The 22,500-nt window shown below is 48.9% G+C and overlaps 2 protein-coding genes across 3 annotated transcripts in view; one reads left to right on the top strand and one right to left on the bottom strand.

The window, feature by feature from the left end:
• LOC130194308 (uncharacterized) overlaps positions 1-4,254 on the top strand; it is an 8,059-nt gene extending 3,805 nt beyond the window's left edge. The window contains exon 8 of the mRNA XM_056415261.1: positions 3,770-4,254. Coding sequence (XP_056271236.1) covers positions 3,770-3,857 — 88 coding nt within the window. The 3' untranslated portion in view covers positions 3,858-4,254. The remainder of the gene's footprint in view (positions 1-3,769) is intronic.
• A 644-nt stretch (positions 4,255-4,898) lies between these two features.
• On the bottom strand, positions 4,899-12,218 carry ivns1abpa (influenza virus NS1A binding protein a). Of its 2 annotated transcripts, XM_056415259.1 has the most exons (14): positions 11,993-12,218; positions 11,719-11,855; positions 11,012-11,181; positions 10,858-10,933; positions 10,595-10,768; positions 10,187-10,312; positions 8,204-8,314; positions 7,517-7,658; positions 7,220-7,432; positions 7,036-7,157; positions 6,836-6,962; positions 6,610-6,741; positions 5,941-6,114; positions 5,519-5,867 (listed from the first exon to the last, which is right to left on the bottom strand). In XM_056415259.1, exons 2-14 carry the CDS (start codon positions 11,827-11,829, stop codon positions 5,605-5,607), a joined length of 1,941 nt encoding a protein of 646 aa, XP_056271234.1. In that variant the 5' UTR covers positions 11,830-11,855; positions 11,993-12,218; the 3' UTR covers positions 5,519-5,604. The 2 variants fall into 2 exon arrangements, with proteins under 2 accessions (XP_056271235.1, XP_056271234.1); XM_056415260.1 differs by having other exon boundaries at positions 4,899-6,114; positions 11,993-12,076.
• Positions 12,219-22,500: the final 10,282 nt, after the last annotated feature.

The raw sequence follows: 22,500 nt of genomic DNA, 5'->3' as shown, positions 1-22,500 counted from the left end.
TCAGTCAGAGAGCAGAGAACAGGCGTGAGGACAATGAGCCTCATTGAATAGAGCTGAGATTGTTCTGGAATGTTTGATGTATAACCATGGACGGATTTTTTTTTTTACATCGCTAACAAAACAGTCCGTATGGAACAACGATACCGGAGCTGAGCAGACAACATCACGCGAATTATATGACCATGACATGAATGACTTAAGCCTAGCATATACCGGCTATGGCGCATCGTGTCATATCATCATATCAATACAAAGTTAATAACAGCTACTTCACGCAGAGGCTCTGGTTTAAGGGCCCCCTGAGCTCATGGGCCCCTGGTGCCGGTAGGCTCGTTCGGTAATCCATCCCTCAGTAGGACTATTGGGGCCCTGTTACTGACATGAATGACTTAAGCCCAGCATATACCGGCTACGGCGCATCGTGTCATATCATCATATTCATATCAATACAATGTTAATAACAGCGCCCCTGAGCTCATGGGCCCCTGAACTCACGGGCCCCTGAGCTCACGGGCCCCTGAGCTCACGGGCCCCCTGAACTCACGGGCCCCTGAGCTCACGGGCCCCCTGAGCTCACGGGCCCCCTGAACTCACGGGCCCCCTGAACTCACGGGCCCCTGAGCTCACGGGCCCCTGGTGCCGGTAGGCTCGTTGGGTAATCCATCCCTCAGTAGGACTATTGGGGCCCTGTTACTGACATGAATGACTTAAGCCCAGCATATACGACACGGCGCATCGTGTCATATCATCATATTCATAGCAATACAATGTTAATAACAGCAACGTCACGCGAGGCTCAGGCCCAGGGGCCCCTGAGCTCATGGGCCCCTGGGCCTGGGCCCGTTGGTTAATCCATCCCTGTATAACTGCGGGGTGTGTCATATAAAGACTTTAAACGGTGAATTTAATTTATTTTGTAAAATGTATAAAATGCCTCCAGAGGGTTAACGTGACATATGTGAATGTCAGTCAGTTACCAAGGCCACTGGTTCTGCTGTTCAGTGGTAAAGATGACAGGACCAATGGGGTCTCAATATACTTCTTTTTTTTAACTAATCTGATGTTTCACTGAAGAAACAATTTATCATCCACAATATTAAATACCTCGCTGGCACTTTATAGGTAGGAGCCTCTTTGAAAACACAGCTCTGTGTGAAGTTTGGTCTTTAAAAAGAAGGAACAAACTTAATTTCAAAATGTGCGATTAATTAGTTACTTTTTTTTAATCGATTGACAGCCCTAATATATACATATATATGTATGTATATATTAGGGCTGTCAATCGATTAAAAAAAAGTAACTCATTCATCGCGATTAAAAGTTTTTTTTTCTTCTAAAGACTAAATCTTCTAAATGAACGAGTAATCCCTTCAGACGGCGTGTATTTTAGACACTTGTTTCATTGTATTCTTTTTTAAAGACTAAACTTCACACAGCGCTGTGTTTTCAAAGAGGCTCCTACCTATAAAGGGCCAGCGAGGTATTTAATATTGTGGATGATAAATTGTTTCTTCAGTGAAACATCAGATTAGTAAACAAGGTGCATTAGAGACCCCATTGGTCCTGTCATCTTTAACATAAACAGCAGAACCAGTGGCCTTGGTAACTGACAATATGTCACGTTAACCCTCTGGAGGCTGGGCTCATGTTCTCGATTTTACAAAACAATGTAAATTCACCTTTTAAAGTCTTTTGCATGTGACACATCCCAGTGTTCCCCCACCATTCTATCAGGGTGAGGCCCCGCCCCCCTGTCATGTTCTCTATAGCGCCAGATTACAGCAGAAGTAATGTACGGTTCTTTCCTTAGAGACGTCTTTGTTCTTTATTAAACTAAATGTCTGTTGTTGGTCGTCTCTCCAGCAGAAGTAATGTACGGTTCTTTCCATAGAGACGTCTTTGTTCTTTATTAAACTAAACGTCTGTTGTTGGTCGTCTCTCCAGCAGAAGTAATGTACGGTTCTTTCCTTAGAGACGTCTTTGTTCTTTATTAAACTAAACGTCTGTTGTTGGTCGTCTCTCCAGCAGAAGTAATGTACGGTTCTTTCCTTAGAGACGTCTTTGTTCTTTATTAAACTAAATGTCTGTTGTTGGTCGTCTCCAGCAGAAGTGATGTACGGTTCTTTCCTTAGAGACGCCTTAGTCCTTTATTAAACTATACGTCTGTTGTTGGTCGACTCTACAGCAGAAGTAATGTACGGTTCTTTCCTTAAGACGTCTTTGTTCTTTATTAAACTAAACGCCTGTTGTTGGTCGTCTCCAGCAGAAGTAATGTACGGTTCTTTCCTTAGAGACTGTTCTTTATTAAACTAAACGTCTGTTGTTGGTCGTCTCTCCAGCAGAAGTAATGTACGGTTCTTTCCTTAGAGACGTCTTTGTTCTTTATTAAACTAAACGTCTGTTGTTGGTCGTCTCTCCAGCAGAAGTAATGTACGGTTCTTTCCTTAGAGACGTCTTTGTTCTTTATTAAACTAAACGTCTGTTGTTGGTCTCTCCAGCAGAAGTAATGTACGGTTCTTTCCTTAGAGACGTCTTTGTTCTTTATTAAACTAAACGTCTGTTGTTGGTCGTGTCTCCAGCAGAAGTAATGTACGGTTCTTTCCTTAGAGACGTCTTTGTTCTTTATTAAACTAAACGTCTGTTGCTGGTCGTCTCTCCAGCAGAAGTAATGTACGGTTCTTTCCTTAGAGACGTCTTTGTTCTTTATTAAACTAAACGTCTGTTGTTGGTCGTCTCCAGCAGAAGTAATGTACGGTTCTTTCCTTAGAGACGCCTTTGTTCTTTATTAAACTAAACGTCTGTTGTTGGTCGTCTCTCCAGCAGAAGTAATGTACGGTTCTTTCCTTAGAGACGTCTTTGTTCTTTATTAAACTAAACGTCTGTTGTTGGTCGCTCTCCAGCAGAAGTAATGTACGGTTCTTTCCTTAGAGACGTCTTTGTTCTTTATTAAACTAAACGCCTGTTGTTGGTCGCCCCAGCAGAAGTAATGTACGGTTCTTTCCTTAGAGACGTCTTTGTTCTTTATTAAACTAAACGTCTGTTGTTGGTCGTCTCTACAGCAGAAGTAATGTAGTTCTTTCCTTAGAGTCCTATTCGTTCTTCATTAAACTAAACGTCTGTTGTTGGTCGCAGCAGAAGTAATGTACGGTTCTTTCCTTAGAGACGTCTTTGTTCTTTATTAAACTAAACGTCTGTTGTTGGTCGTCTCTACAGCAGAAGTAATGTACGGTTCTTTCCTTAGACGTCTTTGTTCTTTATTAAACTAAACGTCTGTTGTTGGTCGTCTCTACAGCAGAAGTAATGTACGGTTCTTTCCTTAGAGACGTCTTTGTTCTTTATTAAACTAAACGTCTGTTGTTGTCTCTACAGCAGAAATGTACGGTTCTTTCCTTAGAGACGCCTTTGTTCTTGTATTAAACTAAACGTCTGTTGTTGGTCGCCTCCAGCAGAAGTAATGTACGGTTCTTTCCTTAGAGACGTCTTTGTTCTTTATTAAACTAAACGTCTGTTGTCCAGCAAGTAATGTACGGTTCTTTCCTTAGAGACGTCTTTGTTCTTTATTAAACTAAACGTCTGTTGTTGGTCGTCTCTCCAGCAGAAGTAATGTACGGTTCTTTCCTTAGAGACGTCTTTGTTCTTTATTAAACTAAACGTCTGTTGTTGGTCGTGCGTGCGTTTGTGCGTGCGTGCGTGCGTGCGTGCGTACACGGGGTCTTCGAGGCCCACCAGGTGTCCAGCCCAGTCTTTAACGGACGTCTCGTGTCTCCAGGGAGAAGCTGATGACCGGAGGGAACCAGCTGACGGGCCTCAAAGAGGTTCTGGACCGTTGTATCGGGACCACAGCAGCACCGCCCTGACTGGATCAGAACCTGGGAGCCCAATAAACTGATAGACTTGAATTATAGACTTTTATTTCGATGGGATGTCTGATGATGTATTACTGCACACACACACACGACTGGAGCCACGTCCTCCAATCAGCTTTCAGCTTCCTGCCTCCAACAAGTCAGTGACAGGGATTCTCATTTGACAGTTTATTAAGTCTTGAAAAAAAAATGTGAACAGAAAATATCTGAAAATAGTTAAATTTATTTTTTTTCAACACTATTTGCTTTGGAAACAGTTTGTTACAAATATATATAAATATATATCATTTTTTAAATCTATATATTTCTTTTTTTTAAGAAATGTAAATAATTACATAACACTAAATATATTTTTAATAAATGAGTGAAATGTTTACAACCAATTAAATGTGAAGTTTTGTCTCCTTTATTTCAGAACTATTTCAGCCCCAGTGAGTCCCTCTGTGTGTTTTTTTTAATTCTCATAGTTAAAGTTAAACTCTTTATATGATCAGATACTGAATTATATCACGGGGCTGGATGATGCAAACACGTCCTGGCATCGAGTTTAGTCTACATTTGATTGTAATGTTGAAACAAAGATGAAAATAATACTAAATAGTTTGTTTATAATCTTATTCGAATGCTTAGTTTCTTTTACATTTCTTTAATAGATTAATTGTATTATTTTACCACAGAAGGCGTCCGGACATCAGACTCAGTCCAGGTGTTTAGGCTCCGCCTCCTGCAGCATGATTGGTCAGCGGCCCCTGGCCCCTCCCCCCTGCCGAGCCGGCTCTCTGGTAATCGCTCCTAAAGACACTTAAGAGAAACGCTCAGCGTCGCCCCAGGGAGCCGGAGCTGTGGAGGGGTCACGGGGTCGAGGAGGCAGCCGAAGCTAAATTTAGGGTCAGCTGTTGGAAACTTAGTGAAGCTTCAGCTGTTGATCTGTGACTTTAAAAAAGTGCTGACGCCACAGAACACGAGCAGACATCTTCAATATCAAGTTATGAAATAACCCTTCACGAACTTCAGAAAGTAGGACACAAATAATCTGATTTAAATGATTTATTCATTAAGAAATGTTACAAATGTGATATTTTCTTGTTCTAACATTCCTTCCAGATGAATCTGCCAACGACCGACACTCGAAACACGAGAAAGAAAAATAATCGTCTCCAGTGAACTCCACCTCTCCGTCCAGGAGCTCCACCACGACAGCAGGTTAGCAGAAGTGTGTGTGTGTGTGTGTGTGTGTGTAGTGTGCACAACTAGAAACTAAAGTGGCACTGGTTAGATTCATCGGCTTCAGAGCCGTCTGCGACTACTTATTATTGTATCAGTGAATCAGCAGTGTATAAAAAATATAAAAAAGGCCATTTAAAGATTCAAAAAGCAATCCAGCTTGTTTATGAGATGAGCGACCTTCAGACGACGGAAATACTCAAATAAAAATGTTCAACTTTCCAAAAAGTTAAATCGTCACCAATCCACGAGAGAAAGAAGAAAACCTCTAAAATGTGTTAAAATGTTGGCGTGTGACAAAAAATTAGGAAGAAAAACAAAATATATACAGCACGAAACAAACTGTGTGCAATATGCAAAGGCGTCATGTTGTTTTGGGCAACCCCCCCCCCCATAAGCCAGTCTTCACTGAAGACCCCTCATCCCTACAAGCTCCGCCCCCTCCCACACAGAACACGAAACACGATTACGTCACTAAGCCTGTTAGTTTGAAGCAGCTGAAGCCCCGCCCCCTTCAGCCGCTGAGCGGGGGCGGCGCCGCGGCGCAGTCGCTCCACTCGTCCGCCGCGGCGCCGTACACCTCCGTCGTGTTGAGGAAGTCGTTCCCGTCGAAGCCGCCCACGGCGTAGACGGCGTCGCCCAGCACGGCCACGCCGGCGTTGCTGCGCGGCGACGTCATGCTGCCCAGCATCCGCCACTCGTTGCGGGCGGGGTCGTACGCCTCCACGCAGCGCAGCGCGCGGGCGCCGTCGAAGCCGCCGACCACGAAGAGTTTTCCTGGAGAAGAAGAGGAGGAGACGCAACGTTAATCTCCTCGACTTCCCGCCTACACGGCGTCTCGCGGCGTCACCTTCGTGCGCGGCCACGGCGGCGCCCCGGCGAGCCACGTTCATGGGGGCGACCAGGGTCCAGGTGTTGCCGTCGGGGTCGTAGCGCTCCACGGTGTTCAGGCAGTTCCACGACTCCGCCCCCCCGACCACGTACATGAAGCGGTCCAGTTCGCACACGGCCGCCTGGTGGCGCCCTGGAGGACAAACGCCACGTTATCCTCGCGTCGCTGCAACGACCACCAGATCGTCGCGCAGCGGAGAGAAGACTTTGAGATCTTCTTGCTGCAATTATCGGAACTTTCCAGAGAGAATAAATACGAAAAACTTCACGTAAAAGACATTCGATGAGCGTCATGGTTACGGTTAGAGGGGCGTCATGGCCGCCTCTTAAAGGGCCGGTGTAACTGAAACATATAAACGACTAGAACATTCTGTTAAATATCTCTTTGCATTAGGTTTGTGTTTCTTAGAGTGTAGAAATACTGTACATAAGAACATTTCTCTAATATTATAACATTAATCCATTTAATTTGAAACCTTCAAAATAAAAGCGCAGAATATTTTTCTTGAAGAAAAGTGGACCGTGTGTCCTTTAAAGCCGTCAGGGGGCCACACTAAATGACGCGGTGGTCAGTTTAGGCCCGCGCGCCTCGTGTTTGACACCTGTGGGTTGGACTGTGGACACGTACTGATGTTGAGGGGGGCGCAGTTGGCCCAGGTTCTGATCACCGGGTCGAAGGCGTCGCAGTTGGTCAAGCCCTTCTGCCCACAGGGGTCCGACCCGCCCACCACGTACAGCTTGTTGTTCAGCGAGCAGACGCCTTCAGAGGAGGAGAGAGGAGCGTCAGCAGAGGAGGAGGAGAGAGGAGCGTCAGCAGAGGAGGAGGCGGGACTCTCCCTCGGCCCGACACTCGCCTGCGTTGCAGCGGTTGGTCCTGAGTTCGGGGACCTCAGTCCACTCGTCGGCGTGGGGGTCGTACGTCTCTCCGCAGCTCAGATCGTCAGAATGCCCGTTGGACCCTCCGATCACGTACAGCTGACCCTGAGGGGGGGGGCACGTTTAGAAAGCGGCTTCACGACGGAGTCGCCGACTCGGCGCCACGAACACCGAATACCATGAGCACGGCCATCTGGAAGCGGGCCCTCGGAGTCCGCATGGCGGCGATGAAGGTCCAGCGGTCCTCTTTGGGGTCGTAGCTCTCCACCGTCCTCAGGCACTCCTCTCGGTTGTAGCCTCCTGCAGGAAGATGGAGGTCACCGCGCGGTCCGACTCCGGGAGAAGCGGCGCCGGGTACCAACCTGCTGCGACGAGCCTCCCGTCCAGGGCGGCGGTGCCCAGGCCGGAGCGGGCGTAGTGCATGGGCGAGAGCGGCCGCTCCTCCGGCGCCTCGAAGCTGAGGCTCTTCATCAGGCAGGGCGTGGCGGAGGGGGAGGTCAGGGGGCTGCTGCGGCCGTGCAGGAAGATGACGCTCAGCACGCCGTCCAGCACGGCCAGACACAGGTAGGTGTTGTCTAGGAGCAGCGGGGGAACGTCACGGTTCACCGCCGGGACTCATTCTAAACCCTCGTTTCCACGGTCGTGTGGCTCATGCTTACTTGTGGTCTTCTCGGAGGCGATGTACTTCCACTCCCTCCCGCCGGGCGCTTTGGGGGCGTGAGCCGCCTGGCTGGAGGGCGACAGGCTCCCCGAGGAGCTGCAGCTCGTCTGCCGCTGGGTGCTCTCCCGTACGGGTTTCTTCTGCAAGAGCACAGGCAGCTGCAGGAGCCAAGCGCGCACCACGGCCCCCGAGTGGCCACAACACCAGGAAACACGACGCTCCCATCCGGCTGCTCGAATGCAGACGGCGGTCCTGAACCGTCTGAAGCCAACGAGCCTCGCGGCGCCCGCGGCCTCCAGACCTCGACTACAAGCAGCGCTACGGCACACAGCAGGCACGACCTCTCAGAGGCGAGAGGTCGGCTCTGAGAGGTCTGACACGTTGGTGTCGGAGCACAGGAGCCTTCTCTACGGGCCGTGTTAACGGGATGAGCGGCCAGGTGAAGCTACAGGGACGAGCTGTACAGGTGAAGCTACAGGGACGAGCTGTACAGGTGAAGCTACAGGGACGAGCTGTACAGGTGAAGCTACAGGGACGAGCTGTACAGGTGAAGCTACAGGGACGAGCTGTACAGGTGAAGCTACAGGGACGAGCTGTACAGGTGAAGCTACAGGGACGAGCTGTACAGGTGAAGCTACAGGGACGAGCTGTACAGGTGAAGCTACAGGGACGAGCTGTGGAGTACCTGCACAAACTGGAGGTGGTCCTCCTTGCCACCAAACACCTCACTGTGCCCCTCAATCTGCAGCCCGCCGTCCACCAGCTTGTGGTCAGCTGAGTAGTACAGCGTTTGCACCTGAAAGACAAACAGCAACAACACACCCATGTGGCTGTCTCCATGGCAACACACTGAGGAGGGAGGGAGGCGGAGGAGGAGGAAGAGGTGCTGTGAAGAGGAAGGGGGGGGGGACGATGGTCTGGAGCTTCCTTTAACAGACACACGCCGCTGCGGGGAACGAGGACTGACGGGCTTTTCCTTAAATGTGCATCTAAAAATATGTTTTTCAAAAAGAGGGGAGCTGGTGAAGAATGAGAAGATGCATCTGGAAAGATCTTCAGTGGAGGAGGGGAGGAGGGGGGGAGGGGCGGCATCCCTCTCTCCACCTCCGCTGCGTGGAAACCCGTCTTCCCTGGACGAGGCGGTCAAACCGGCCGGTGGCGGCAGAGCGCCTCGAGCTCATCGCTTCCCGTTAAGAGCAAACCGGCAACGCCACGACGAAACGAAGAGAACAGCCACGACTAAACGAAGAGCACACGAGCGCTCAGCCGGGCTCACAAAATAAAGGGGAGCAAAAAGAAAAAGGAAACCATGATGGAAGTGAAGGTGAACGTCAGTAAGCGCCGTGTTCTGAGTGTGATTGATCTGTGTGTCAGTGTCTGTAGTTGGTCTGTAGGTGTGTGTCAGTGACTGTAGTTGGTCTGTAGGTGTGTGTCAGTGACTGTAGTTGGTCTGTAGGTGTGTGTCAGTGACTGGTCTGTCGGTGTGTCAGTGACTGGTCTGTAGGTGTGTGTCAGTTACTGTAGTTGGTCTGTATGTTTGTGTCAGTGACTGTAGTTGGTCTGTAGGTGTGTGTCAGTGACTGTAGTTGGTCTGTAGGTGTGTGTCAGTTACTGTAGTTGGTCTGTATGTTTGTGTCAGTGACTGTAGTTGGTCTGTAGGTGTGTGTCAGTGACTGGTCTGTAGGTGTGTGTCAGTGACTGGTCTGTAGGTGTGTTTCAGTGACTGTAGTTGGTCTGTAGGTGTGTGTCAGTGACTGGTCTGTAGGTGTGTGTCAGTGTCTGGTCTGTAGGTGTGTGTCAGTGACTGGTCTGTAGGTGTGTGTCAGTGACTGGTCTGTAGGTGTGTGTCAGTGACTGTAGTTGGTCTGTAGGTTTGTGTCAGTGTCTGGTCTGTAGGTGTGTGTCAGTGACTGGTCTGTAGGTGTGTGTCAGTGACTGGTCTGTAGGTGTGTGTCAGTGACTGGTCTGTAGGTGTGTGTCAGTGACTGGTCTGTAGGTGTGTGTCAGTGACTGTAGTTGGTCTGTAGGTTTGTGTCAGTGTCTGGTCTGTAGGTGTGTGTCAGTGACTGGTCTGTAGGTGTGTGTCAGTGACTGGTCTGTAGGTGTGTGTCAGTGACTGGTCTGTAGGTGTGTGTCAGTGACTGGTCTGTAGGTGTGTGTCGTGGGCAGATGGGAGCAGAGTGGCTCGGCTGCAGAGAGGCTCTCCGCCCTCCCTGACCTCTGACCTCTGACTCATGACCCTGGTGGCTCCTGGTCTTCAGTCTGGTCTCCTGCTGCTGCTAATAAACCTACAGGAGAGATAAATCAACGGGGAGGAGCGTCTGTTAGTACAGCAACACGCACCTGAGCAGACACACCAATCAAGAGGCTAACACACCTGTGAGGAGCTGTGTGTGTGTGTAATACTCGAGGCGGCTGAACGTTAACAACCACAGACCCGAAGGAGAACAGCGGGAACACAACAAGCAGAGCGGCTGTGACTCGCTCACCTGTAACCGGTCCGATCAGACGGTACAGATACGGCAACCTCAACAGATCACAGGAAGAGAAGAACAGGCCGGACGCAGCAGCACGACTACTGCCCCCCCGTCATGACCGCTTAACGTCAACAGCCACGAGTCACAGGGGGGGAAAGGGGGAGGAGTCGACTCGACTGCCCGGTACTGACCTCCTCCATCAGGCGGTCCAGCTGCTCGCCGTTCTCCCACAGGCTGCGCTGCACCCAGCTCAGCACCTTGGAGTACAGCTTCCCGTTGCTGGGCAGAGTCCGGCTGTCCTCCAGCATGACCTCCAACTACACACACACACGCACACACCACACACCACACACACACACACACACACACACACACACGATTATTGTTTATTTGAGAGTAGTCATATTGTACACAAGAGCATTTCTCTACTATTAGAACACAAATCCATTCAATTTGAAACCTTTAAAATAAAAGCACAGGATATAAAAAGGTGATCAGATGTCTTTCAAGTCATCAGGGGCCAAATGAAATGACGCGGCGGGCTCGTGTTTGACACCTGTGTGTATGAGATGCGTTCTTCGTGGTCGTGGAGGACGCACCTTGAGGCGGGGGAGTTTGAGGAAGTCCTCCTGCTCCGACACCTCCAGCAGGTGGTCCTGGATGAAGGCGTCCACCTTGGCCAGGACGCGGGCGTCTCCCACGGAGCTGGCAAAGTTACGCAAAGAGATGGCGCTCTCCGAGTCCGTCTTCGACAGCAGGTAGTCGCCGCAGATCTGAGCGCAATAATGTGAAGAGAAAAAAGTGTTATTTCTAACCTGTGAAAATCCCAAGCAGCCAAAAGGAGGACGACATCCGAGCTCACCTGTTTGACTCTCTCCATCTTGAACCTTCTGGCTGCAGAGTAAACCTCCTTCACCAGTTCCTTGTCCGCCTTCAGCCTGAAAGACACAAAGAACACAAAGCGCATAAGAGGCGTTGTTGTGATGAGGTCATCAGAGGTCACGGAGGCCACTCACTGGGCCGTGTAGGCGTAGTTCAGCAAGACCTCCACGGCCTCCGGGTTCAGGTCCTCGAAGGTGACGTGAGAGACGCCGTGGGGCTCGATGTTGCTGCTGAAGATCTCAAACAGGTACGGACTGCAGCAGGCCAGCACGGCGCGGTGGGCCATCAGCTCGTGACCGCACACCTGGACACGCAGAGGAACAGGTGCAACAGCCACAGGTGAGACGATCAAACTACAGTCAGAAATAATGACACGTTTGTAATAAACAGACATGGCCAATAGTTACAGATTGATGGCACTTGATTCTCTTCTGATGGCTATATCATATATATATATATACACACATATGTGTGTGTGTGTGTGTGTATATATATATATATATACACACATATATATATACACATATATATATTTATATATGTGTGTATAATAGATATATATATAATAGATATATATAATGTGATATATATATCACATTATTATTTATTATTATTAAATTATAATAGCAAAAAGCTGTATTTACGTCCTTATAGATCATGCATTTAAAAAGAAAAACGATACCAGGTGATGCGTATTTCACAGAGTGACTCTGTGAAGCGTTAAAGTGAATTCTGACTGGCTCGGTGGCTCGATGCCCGGCTCCCCTAGCCCACGGCGATGCGTCCTTGAGCAAGGCAGTGTGTCCGGGGCGTGCGAGCGCGGCGCTCGTGGTGAACGCACCTGCAGCCTCACGTCACAGAACTGGCCGCTCTTCCTCAGAGCGTTCATCTTGGCCACGGTGGAGTCCAGGAAACTCTCGTCCTCGAAGATCAGATAACCGTTTGGGATCATCTTGGTAAATGTTGGTGGGAGAGCGCCTGCAGATTAAATAATAAATACAGAATAAAGCATAAGGCCGGTCTTCTGAACTCTCATTCCTGGAGCAGGTTTATATGCAGAGGGGAGGGGGTGGCTGTCACGTGATCATCACCTGCAGCGTGAGTCACGCTCTCACCTGCTGCAGAACGATGAGGATCCAGACACGACGATCGCAGGAAGCGGAAAGGCCGACGAGAGGCGAAGCAGCCGGAGGACGAGGAAGACGAGGAGACGTCTTCGTCAGAAGAGGTGGAGCGAGGAGACGAGCCAGTGGAGGGAGAGGAAGAGGGGGAGCAGCCAGTGGAGGGAGAGGAAGAGGGGGCGCAGCCAGTGGAGGGCGAGGAAGAGGGGGAGCAGCCAGTGGAGGGAGAGGGGGAGCAGCCAGTGGGGGGAGCAGCCAGTGGAGGGAGAGGAAGAGGGGGCGCAGCCAGTGGAGGGAGAGGAAGAGGGGGCGCAGCCAGTGGAGGGAGAGGAAGAGGGGGCGCAGCCAGTGGAGGGAGAGGAAGAGGGGGAGCAACCAGTGGAGGGCGAGGAAGAGGGGGAGCAGCCAGTGGAGGGAGAGGAAGAGGGGGAGCAACCAGTGGAGGGAGAGGAAGAGGGGGAGCAGCCAGTGGAGGGAGAGGAAGAGGGGGAGCAGCCAGTGGAGGGAGAGGAAGAGGGGGCGCAGCCAGTGGAGGGAGAGGAAGAGGGGGCGCAGCCAGTGGAGGGAGAGGAAGAGGGGGTGCAGCCAGTGGAGGGAGAGGAAGAGGGGGAGCAACCAGTGGAGGGCGAGGAAGAGGGGGAGCAGCCAGTGGAGGGAGAGGAAGAGGGGGCGCAGCCAGTGGAGGGAGAGGAAGAGGGGGAGCAACCAGTGGAGGGAGAGGAAGAGGGGGCGCAGCCAGTGGAGGGAGAGGAAGAGGGGGAGCAACCAGTGGAGGGAGAGGAAGAGGGGGAGCAGCCAGTCCTCGGGATCCCGTTGGCTATAGAGTTGTAGGTATTCTGTGTTGGTCGTACATGATGACCTGAGGAAGAGGAGGTGATGAAGTCGGGACACGAGCCTGATGCACGTTTAATGACGTGTTGATACTAAAGAGATGCTAAATCACGTTGTGTGTGTGTGTGTGTCCCATCTGTATTGCTGGACGAGGTAGGAACACATCATATATACATATAATTATGATTTATTTAAAAAAACAAGTTATGATTGTTAATAGTCGATACATTATTTTTTACAATAAATAACCACGAAGAATATAATTTCATATGATAGTTTGATTTGTTAAAAATCTCAGAAAACACTTTGAATCTGTAGATTATTGCCTAATAGTCTCATTATTGATATATTTATGACAATAGCTCATATCCTGTAAGCCTGAAAAAGTATATTGATTATTTTTGAAATTAAATGTTATTTCACAAGTGCCCCAATTACCTTCTAAATGCTCCTGGACTTCAGTCAGTGACCCTTGACCCCTAAACAATGCGTCTCTGCTCTGACCTTCGCGCTCTTTAACCCTCCAGCTCGGCGTCCCACCAGCCGAGCGTCGAGTTTAATCCGTCTCCGCTCTCTGAACACAAGGCCGCCCCCCCGATCTCTCTTATGCAACACGCCCCGTTGACTGGCTCCTCCCCCGATTACTGGCTCCTCCCTACAGGAACGCCATCATTCAAGTGTCGCCCAGAGGAAAACGCAGCAGGGGTCCACTCACTGCTCTCCTTACACACACACCACATGGCCCCGGCCCACAGGCCCCACCCCTCACATGTCATGTTTTATCCCGATGCCAAATGGGGAGAGGTCTCGACCGCAGCTGCTGCTCTAGTCCGACATGAGTATCCAGACCGCGTGAGGCGAGCGTTGCATTTTCTAACTTGCACGCCATTAAAGAGAAACGGAGTCACGCCCCGCTGAGCGCGGAACCGTGTGAGGTTCAGCGGCTCAGCGGTGCATTCAGGAGCCTCTCGTTAACCATTGTGCAGGTGTGTGTTCCAGTGGAGTCCTGTTGTCAGTCTGCAGAACCTTCCCCATCGGGTTTCATCCATGAAGCCCCAGAAGCTCTGGACAGGGCGACCTCTCGAGTCTCAGAGGAGCGACTCTTAGAAAACACATCACACAAACATAAAAACACCAACGTCACGGTCCTCCTCGGGCAGCTGCTGGGGGAGGAGCTGCTGGAGGAGGAGCTGCTGGGGGAGGAGCTGCTGGGGGAGGAGCTGCTGGAGGAGGAGCTGCTGGGGGAGGAGCTGCTGGGGGAGGAGCTGGTGGGGGAGGAGCTGCTGGAGGAGGAGCTGGTGGGGGAGGAGCTGCTGGGGGAGGAGCTGGTGGAGGAGGAGGAGCTGCTGGGGGAGGAGCTGCTGGAGGAGGAGCTGGTGGGGGAGGAGCTGCTGGGGGAGGAGCTGGTGGAGTAGGAGCTGGTGGAGGAGGAGGAGCTGCTGGGGGAGGAGCTGCTGGAGGAGGAGCTGGTGGGGGAGGAGCTGCTGGGGGAGGAGCTGCTGGTGGAGGAGGAGCTGCTGGGGGAGGAGCTGCTGGAGGAGGAGGAGCTGGTGGAGGAGGAGGAGCTGGTGGAGTAGGAGCTGGTGGAGGAGGAGGAGCTGGTGGAGGAGGAGCTGCTGGGGGAGGAGCTGCTGGAGGAGGAGCTGGTGGGGGAGGAGCTGGTGGGGGAGGAGCTGCTGGTGGAGGAGCTGCTGGGGGAGGAGCTGCTGGTGGAGGAGGAGCTGCTGGAGGAGGAGGAGCTGCTGGAGGAGGAGGAGCTGGTGGAGGAGGAGCTGCTGGAGGAGGAGGAGCTGCTGGTGGAGGAGGAGCTGCTGGTGGAGGAGGAGCTGGTGGAGGAGGAGGAGCTGGTGGTGGAGCTGCTGGTGGAGGAGGAGCTGGTGGAGGAGGAGGAGCTGCTGGTGGAGGAGGAGCTGCTGGTGGAGGAGGAGCTGGTGGAGGAGGAGCTGGTGGTGGAGGAGCTGCTGGAGGAGGAGGAGCTGCTGGTGGAGGAGCTGGTGGAGGAGCTGCTGGAGGAGGAGCTGCTGGAGGAGGAGGAGCTGGTGGAGGAGGAGCTGGTGGAGGAGGAGCTGTGGGAGGAGGAGGAGCTGCTGGAGGAGGAGGAGCTGGTGGAGGAGGAGCTGGTGGAGGAGCTGCTGGAGGAGGAGCTGGTGGAGGAGGAGCTAGTGGAGGAGCTGGTGGTGGAGGAGCTGCTGGAGGAGGAGGAGCTGGTGGAGGAGCTGCTGGAGGATCTGGTGGTGGAGGAGCTGGTGGAGGAGGAGCTGGTGGAGGAGGAGCTGGTGGAGGAGCTGGTGGTGGAGGAGCTGCTGGAGGAGGAGGAGCTGGTGGTGGAGGAGGAGCTGGTGGAGGTGCATTGAGCACATTCCCGGGTGGAGCTGCTAGAACGGAGCCGACTGAGCGCTGCCAGTCGGCCGTTTAACCGTAAACACAGAAGCCTGAATACCAGGTATACTCGGATAAAAGGTGCTCCGACAGAGCAACACACCTGTGCCTGAGAGTCACACCGCAGGCGTGTGCGGCTGCCCTGAGCTACACAACACACATCACACACACACAACACACATCACACAACACACATCACACAACACACAACACACATCACATAACAACCCGCTTTGTGCGAAGGCGCCGAGCAACCGGCGGAACGAGTTCACCGCGACGACCCGATTTAAACATTACGCAACGCGGCCGCACAACATCGGTCTGAAGCCGCCGCACGGATCCGTTAGCTAAACACAAAGCACGGCGACAACACCAGAGAACTGTTGCCGGGCGGAAAATCAAAACACTGAATCATTTGACCTACTTATCGAGGGTTGAATAGAAAATCCTAACTCCAGTCTCATGAGGATGTTAGTATTTAGATCAGATTAGTTAACGTCAGACGTCCCTTTCATCCCATTAACAACACAAGGAGTCAAGGAGACCAAAAGGAGAACATGTACAAGGAGGGGAAGAATAAAAAAGGAAGGAACTGTTACTAGAGACCATCTCGTCACGGGAGCAGCTGACTGAAGTCCAGAAACCTAAAAACAAATTGGGGCACTTTTTGAAACTTGTGAAATGACATTTAACTTTGTTCAAAAATAAGAAATATACTTATTTAGGCTGACAGGATATGAACAACTGTCATAAAAATATCAATAATAAGACTATTAGGTAATAAGACTATTAGACACTAAGAAGACTATTAGGCAATAATAAGACTATAAGGCAGTTTTAGATTCAAAGTGTTTTCTTAGATTTTCTTAACAAAAAACAAACAGAAAACATAAATCAGACGATCATATTCAAATGTATTCTTAATTATTTGTGGTTATTTATTGTAATTACAATTGTATTAACTATTAACAATTATAACGTTTTTATTTTAATTATTTAAAACTAGATGTATTGAATGTTGTGTGTACCTGGTCCAGGCATCAGACAGGACAGACAAAACGAAGAAAAATAAAACGCTATTAAATTATCTGAATTATTAGAGGAAGTTTTGGGGTATTTTTCTCCCCTCCTCGTGATGTCGGGGGCAAATTTAGATTTCTTAGGGTGAGCTTTGCCCTTTGCCCTCGTGGCTTTCTGACGCTGTCGGCGACTGTTCTCCCTCTGGACTGTTCTCCTCTCTCCTCCCTCTGGACTGTTCTCCTCTCTCTGGACTGTTCTGTAGGTTCTGCAGAGGGTGATCCTGGTCCTGGTTCTCCAATGTATATTTGCAAACCAGGCAACACCAGGAGAGAGAAATAAAAAGGTACCAAAGAGAACAAGTGAGTTTGTTGACCAGCCCTGCATGTCGTCCCATAAGTGCAGGCCTAACACGAACACTCAAAGCTCGTTAGACCCCCACCTAGTGGTCAAGAGAGGCATTGCTGCATATGTTACCCAGTCAACTGGAAATGTACAGCTCAACTAACGCAGCTCGGAAGGGAATTACGGGTTTATTCGTCCTGTGTCTGTAGAATGCAGATATTGATGAAGCACGATCACAACTGAGAAACTAACGATAATTACTAAAAGCAACATGACTGTGAAGACAGTAAAAAAAAATTAGGAAGATGTCAAGTGGATTTTTCTCGCAACTTCAGAAGCAGATTAAAGCAGCAGGTCAAACACCAGAATGACATGATGCAACACCAAAAGCACTTCAGGAGAAACACGTTGGACAAATGTCCTTTTTACTGGAGCGGCGGCGCGTCAACGTGCACGTCAGCACTGGTCACAGCCCACAACATGTCACAACATGTGTCACAACATGTGTCACAACATGTGCCACAACATGTGTCACAACATGTGTCACAACATGTGCCACAACGTGTCACAACATGTGTCACAACATGTGTCACATCATGTCACAACATGTGCCACAACATGTCACAACATGTGCCACAACATGTCACAACATGTGTCACAACATGTGTCACAACATGTGTCACATCATGTCACAACATGTGCCACAACATGTCACAACATGTGCCACAACATGTCACAACATGTGTCACAACATGTCACAACATGTGCCACAACATGTCACAACATGTGCCACAACATGTGTCACAACATGTGCCACAACATGTGTCACAACATGTGCCACAACATGTCACAACATGTGTCACAACATGTGCCACAACATGTGTCACAACATGTGCCACAACATGTGCCACAACATGTCACAACATGTGTCACATGTGCCACAACATGTGTCACAACATGTGTCACAACATGTGTCACAACATGTGTCACAACATGTGCCACAACATGTGTCACAACATGTCACAACATGTGTCACAACATGTGTCACAACATGTGTCACAACATGTGTCACAACATGTGTCACAACATGTGTCACAACATGTGTCACAACATGTCACAACATGTGTCACAACATGTGTCACAACATGTCACAACATGTCATAACATGTGTCACAACATGTGTCACAACATGTGTCACAACATGTCACAACATGTCACAACATGTGCCATGTGTCACAACATGTGTCACAACATGTCACAACATGTCACAACATGTGCCATGTGTCACAACATGTCACAACATGTGTCACAACATGTCACAACATGTGCCACAACATGTGCCACAACATGTGTCACAACATGTGTCACAACATGTCACAACATGTGTCACATGTGCCACAACATGTGTCACAACATGTCACAACATGTGTCACAACATGTCACAACATGTGTCACAACATGTCACATGTGCCACAACATGTCACAACATGTGTCACAACATGTGTCACAACATGTCACAACATGTGTCACAACATGTGTCACAACATGTGCCACAACATGTGTCACAACATGTGCCACAACATGTGTCACAACATGTCACAACATGTGTCACAACATGTGTCACAACATGTGTCACAACATGTGTCATGTGTCACAACATGTGTCACAACATGTGTCACAACATGTCACATGTGTCACAACATGTCACAACATGTGTCACAACATGTGTCACAACATGTGTCACAACATGTCACAACATGTGTCACAACATGTCACAACATGTGTCACAACATGTGTCACAACATGTCACAACATGTCACAACATGTGCCATGTGTCACAACATGTCACAACATGTGTCACAACATGTGTCACAACATGTGTCACAACATGTGCCACAACATGTCACAACATGTCACAACATGTGCCACAACATGTGTCACAACATGTGTCACAACATGTGTCACAACATGTGTCACAACATGTGTCACAACATGTGTCACAACATGTAACATGTGCCACAACATGTGTCACAACATGTGTCACAACATGTGTCACAACATGTCACATGTGTCACAACATGTCACAACATGTGTCACAACATGTGCCACAACATGTGTCACAACATGTGTCACAACATGTCACAACATGTGTCACAACATGTGTCACAACATGTGTCACAACATGTGTCACAACATGTCACAACATGTCACAACATGTGTCACAACATGTGTCACAACATGTCACAACATGTGTCACATGTGCCACAACATGTGTCACAACATGTGTCACAACATGTGTCACAACATGTGTCACAACATGTCACATGTGTCACAACATGTCACAACATGTGTCACAACATGTCACAACATGTGCCACAACATGTGTCACAACATGTCACAACATGTGTCACAACATGTCACAACATGTGCCACAACATGTGTCACAACATGTGTCACAACATGTCACAACATGTGTCACAACATGTGTCACAACATGTGCCACAACATGTGTCACAACATGTGCCACAACATGTCACAACATGTGTCACATGTGCCACAACATGTGTCACAACATGTGTCACAACATGTGTCACAACATGTGCCACAACATGTGTCACAACATGTGTCACAACATGTGTCACAACATGTGTCACAACATGTCACAACATGTGTCACAACATGTGTCACAACATGTGTCACAACATGTGTCACAACATGTGCCACAACATGTCACAACATGTGTCAGAACATGTCACAACATGTGTCAGAACATGTGTCACAACATGTGTCACAACATGTGTCACAACATGTGCCATAACATGTGTCACAACATGTGTCACAACATGTGTCACAACATGTGTCACAACATGTGTCACAACATGTGTCACAACATGTCACAACATGTGTCACAACATGTGTCACAACATGTGTCACAACATGTCACAACATGTGTCACAACATGTCACATGTGTCACAACATGTCACAACATGTGTCACAACATGTGTCACATGTACCACAACATGTGTCACAACATGTGTCACATGTGCCACAACATGTGTCACAACATGTGTCACATGTGTCACAACATTTGTCATAACATGTCACAACATTTGTCACATGTGCCACAACACTTGTCACATGTGCCACAACATGTGTCATAACATGTGTCACAACATGTGTCATAACATGTGTCATAACATGTGTCACAACATGTGTCACAACATGTGTCATAACATGTGTCACAACATGTGTCATAACATGTGTCACAACATGTGTCATAACATGTGTCACAACATGTGTCATAACATGTGTCATAACATGTGTCATAACATGTGTCATAACATGTGTCACAACATGTGTCACAACATGTGTCACAACATGTGTCACAACATGTCACATGTGTCACAACATGTGTCAGAACATGTCACAACATGTGTCACAACATGTGTCACAACATGTGTCACAACATGTGTCACAACATGTGTCACAACATGTGTCACAACATGTGTCACAACATGTGCCACAACATGTCACAACATGTGTCACAACATGTGCCACAACATGTGTCACAACATGTGCCACAACATGTCAGAACATGTCACAACATGTGTCAGAACATGTGTCACAACATGTGCCACAACATGTGTCACAACATGTGTCACAACATGTCACAACATGTCACAACATGTGTCACAACATGTGTCACAACATGTGTCACAACATGTACCACAACATGTGTCACAACATGTCTCACATGTGCCACAACATGTGTCACAACATGTGTCACATGTGCCACAACATGTGCCACATGTGCCACAACATGTGCCACAACATGTCGCAACATGTGCCACAACATGTGTCACAACATGTGCCACAACATGTGTCACAACATGTGTCACAACATGTGTCACAACATGTGTCACAACATGTGTCACAACATGTGTCACAACATGTGTCACAACATGTCACAACATGTGCCACAACATGTGTCACAACATGTCACAACATGTGTCACATGTGCCACAACATGTGTCACAACATGTGTCACAACATGTGTCATAACATGTGCCACAACATGTGTCACAACATGTGTCACATGTGCCACAACATGTGTCACAACATGTGTCACAACATTTGTCATAACATGTCACAACATTTGTCACATGTGCCACAACACTTGTCACATGTGCCACAACATTTGTCATAACATGTGTCATAACATGTGTCATAACATGTGTCATAACATGTGTCACAACCAGTGTTGGGAGTAACGCGTTACAGAGTAACGCGTTACTGTAATTCCACTACTTTTAGCGGTAACGAGAGTGTAAATTTTTTTAAATCAACTAACGCAGTTACAGTTACTGAAATTTAAATGAGTTCACATTAGCGTTACTCTCTTTTGTGAAAAATGAACACTTGCAGACAAGAAGACAAGCTAGGCTACTTTAGCTGCTTCTGATCTGACATCGCAGGACCTTGGTGGCGCAATGATGTAACGTCTCGGACGTTATGGACTGATGACACGGAGACGGGACGACGTTATTATTCCTCCTTTATTGGGCATCCACCAACACAGACAGCTGCTCCTCTCAGCTCAGCAGCTCGAATGTCAACAACAACGGTTCCCGTCAACCACCCGTAACTTCCGTTTTCCGACAGGTTAACCCCGCCTCCCCTCTACTCCGCCAATCACAGGCACGCCTCCCCTCTACTCCGCCAATCACAGGCACGCCTCCCCTCTACTCCGCCAATCACAGGCACGCCCCCTCGACCAGCACCCACGGTGCCACACTGTGATTGACAGCCACTTCCAGTGTTGCCAGGTCCGCGGTTTTTGCCGCTGGTTGAATTTTGTGTCCGCTGGTTCGGGTAGACCTATTTTGCATGCAAATTACATGAATATCTTTAAATAAAAATCCATATTTTAAATGAAATAATTTATTTATACCCAAATCCTATCAAACTGACTCCAGATCAGCACGTACACGCCTCACTAGCACCCCCCCTCAATTATATGCAGCACCTCAAGGCACCTTTGTTTTCTCTTTTAATTAGTGTTAATACTGTGTAGGCCAATCACTTTTATTTCATTGGGCCTAATGTGGTAAAAAAAACACTGTTAAATCACTGAGACAGTTATTTTGTATTAAGTTAACTAAAAAAGGGACTTTTGTACTCCTGCTTGATTTGAAGGCCTGTTGCCCTGTTGATTGCAATAAATAGGTCTACAACATGTTTATTGTGTTTGACTGTTCAGTACTGTTCATGACATTAAAAAAGCAGACATAAAAGTAACTTAAAAGTTACTTTCCCGAGTAACTAATTACTTTTGATATACAGTAACTAGTAAAGTAATTCAATTACTTTTAAAAGAAGTAACTAGTAACTATAACTAATTACTAATTTTCAGTAACTTGCCCAACACTGGTCACAACATGTGCCACAACATGTGTCACACCATGTGTCACAACATGTGTCACAACATGTGTCACAACATGTGTCACAACATGTGTCACAACATGTGTCACATGTGAGGAAGAGCAAAGGACAGGGTGTACCCGCGCGCGCTACAGGCCCCCCCCCCCCCCCCCCCACACAACAAAATGGAAGTCTGATTGCAAAGCAATGTCATCCACAGGCCTCCTCCTCTGGTGGCACCAGGGCCACGTCCGGGCCCGGAGCCAGAAACCACCGCGACAGTCTGTGCATCCCGCCACCGGGAACTGGGTCAGGAACGAGACCCCCCCCCTCCGGTCCCCCGCCTGATTAACTCGAGTATTTACACGGATTACAAAACGCAGATATGTTCCGGAAACGCCAACATTAGCGTACCCCCCCCCCCCCCCCCGGTTAACCCCACAGCAACCCGAGCGTAGATGGAGAGGCCGGTGTTGCGGTTTAACAGGAGACCGTGTTAACTGGCGAC

This window comes from Pseudoliparis swirei, chromosome 5, assembly GCF_029220125.1.
Source record: "Pseudoliparis swirei isolate HS2019 ecotype Mariana Trench chromosome 5, NWPU_hadal_v1, whole genome shotgun sequence".
Lineage (NCBI taxonomy): Eukaryota > Metazoa > Chordata > Actinopteri > Perciformes > Liparidae > Pseudoliparis > Pseudoliparis swirei.
The sequence above is the reverse complement of the archived record's forward strand: the minus strand, read 5'-3'. Positions and strand labels throughout refer to the sequence as shown.

Bases quoted from the DNA above. Each gene is read 5' to 3' on its own strand.
- ivns1abpa (XM_056415260.1), bottom strand. From the start codon at position 11,829: ATGATCCCAAACGGTTATCTGATCTTCGAGGACGAGAGTTTCCTGGAC. The intron at 10,313-10,594 runs GTGCGTCCTCCA...GTGTGTGTGTAG, and splicing joins TCAAACTCCCCCGCCTCAAG to TTGGAGGTCATGCTGGAGGA. The intron at 7,433-7,516 runs GTAAGCATGAGC...CGCTGCTCCTAG, and splicing joins CGCCTCCGAGAAGACCACAA to ACAACACCTACCTGTGTCTG.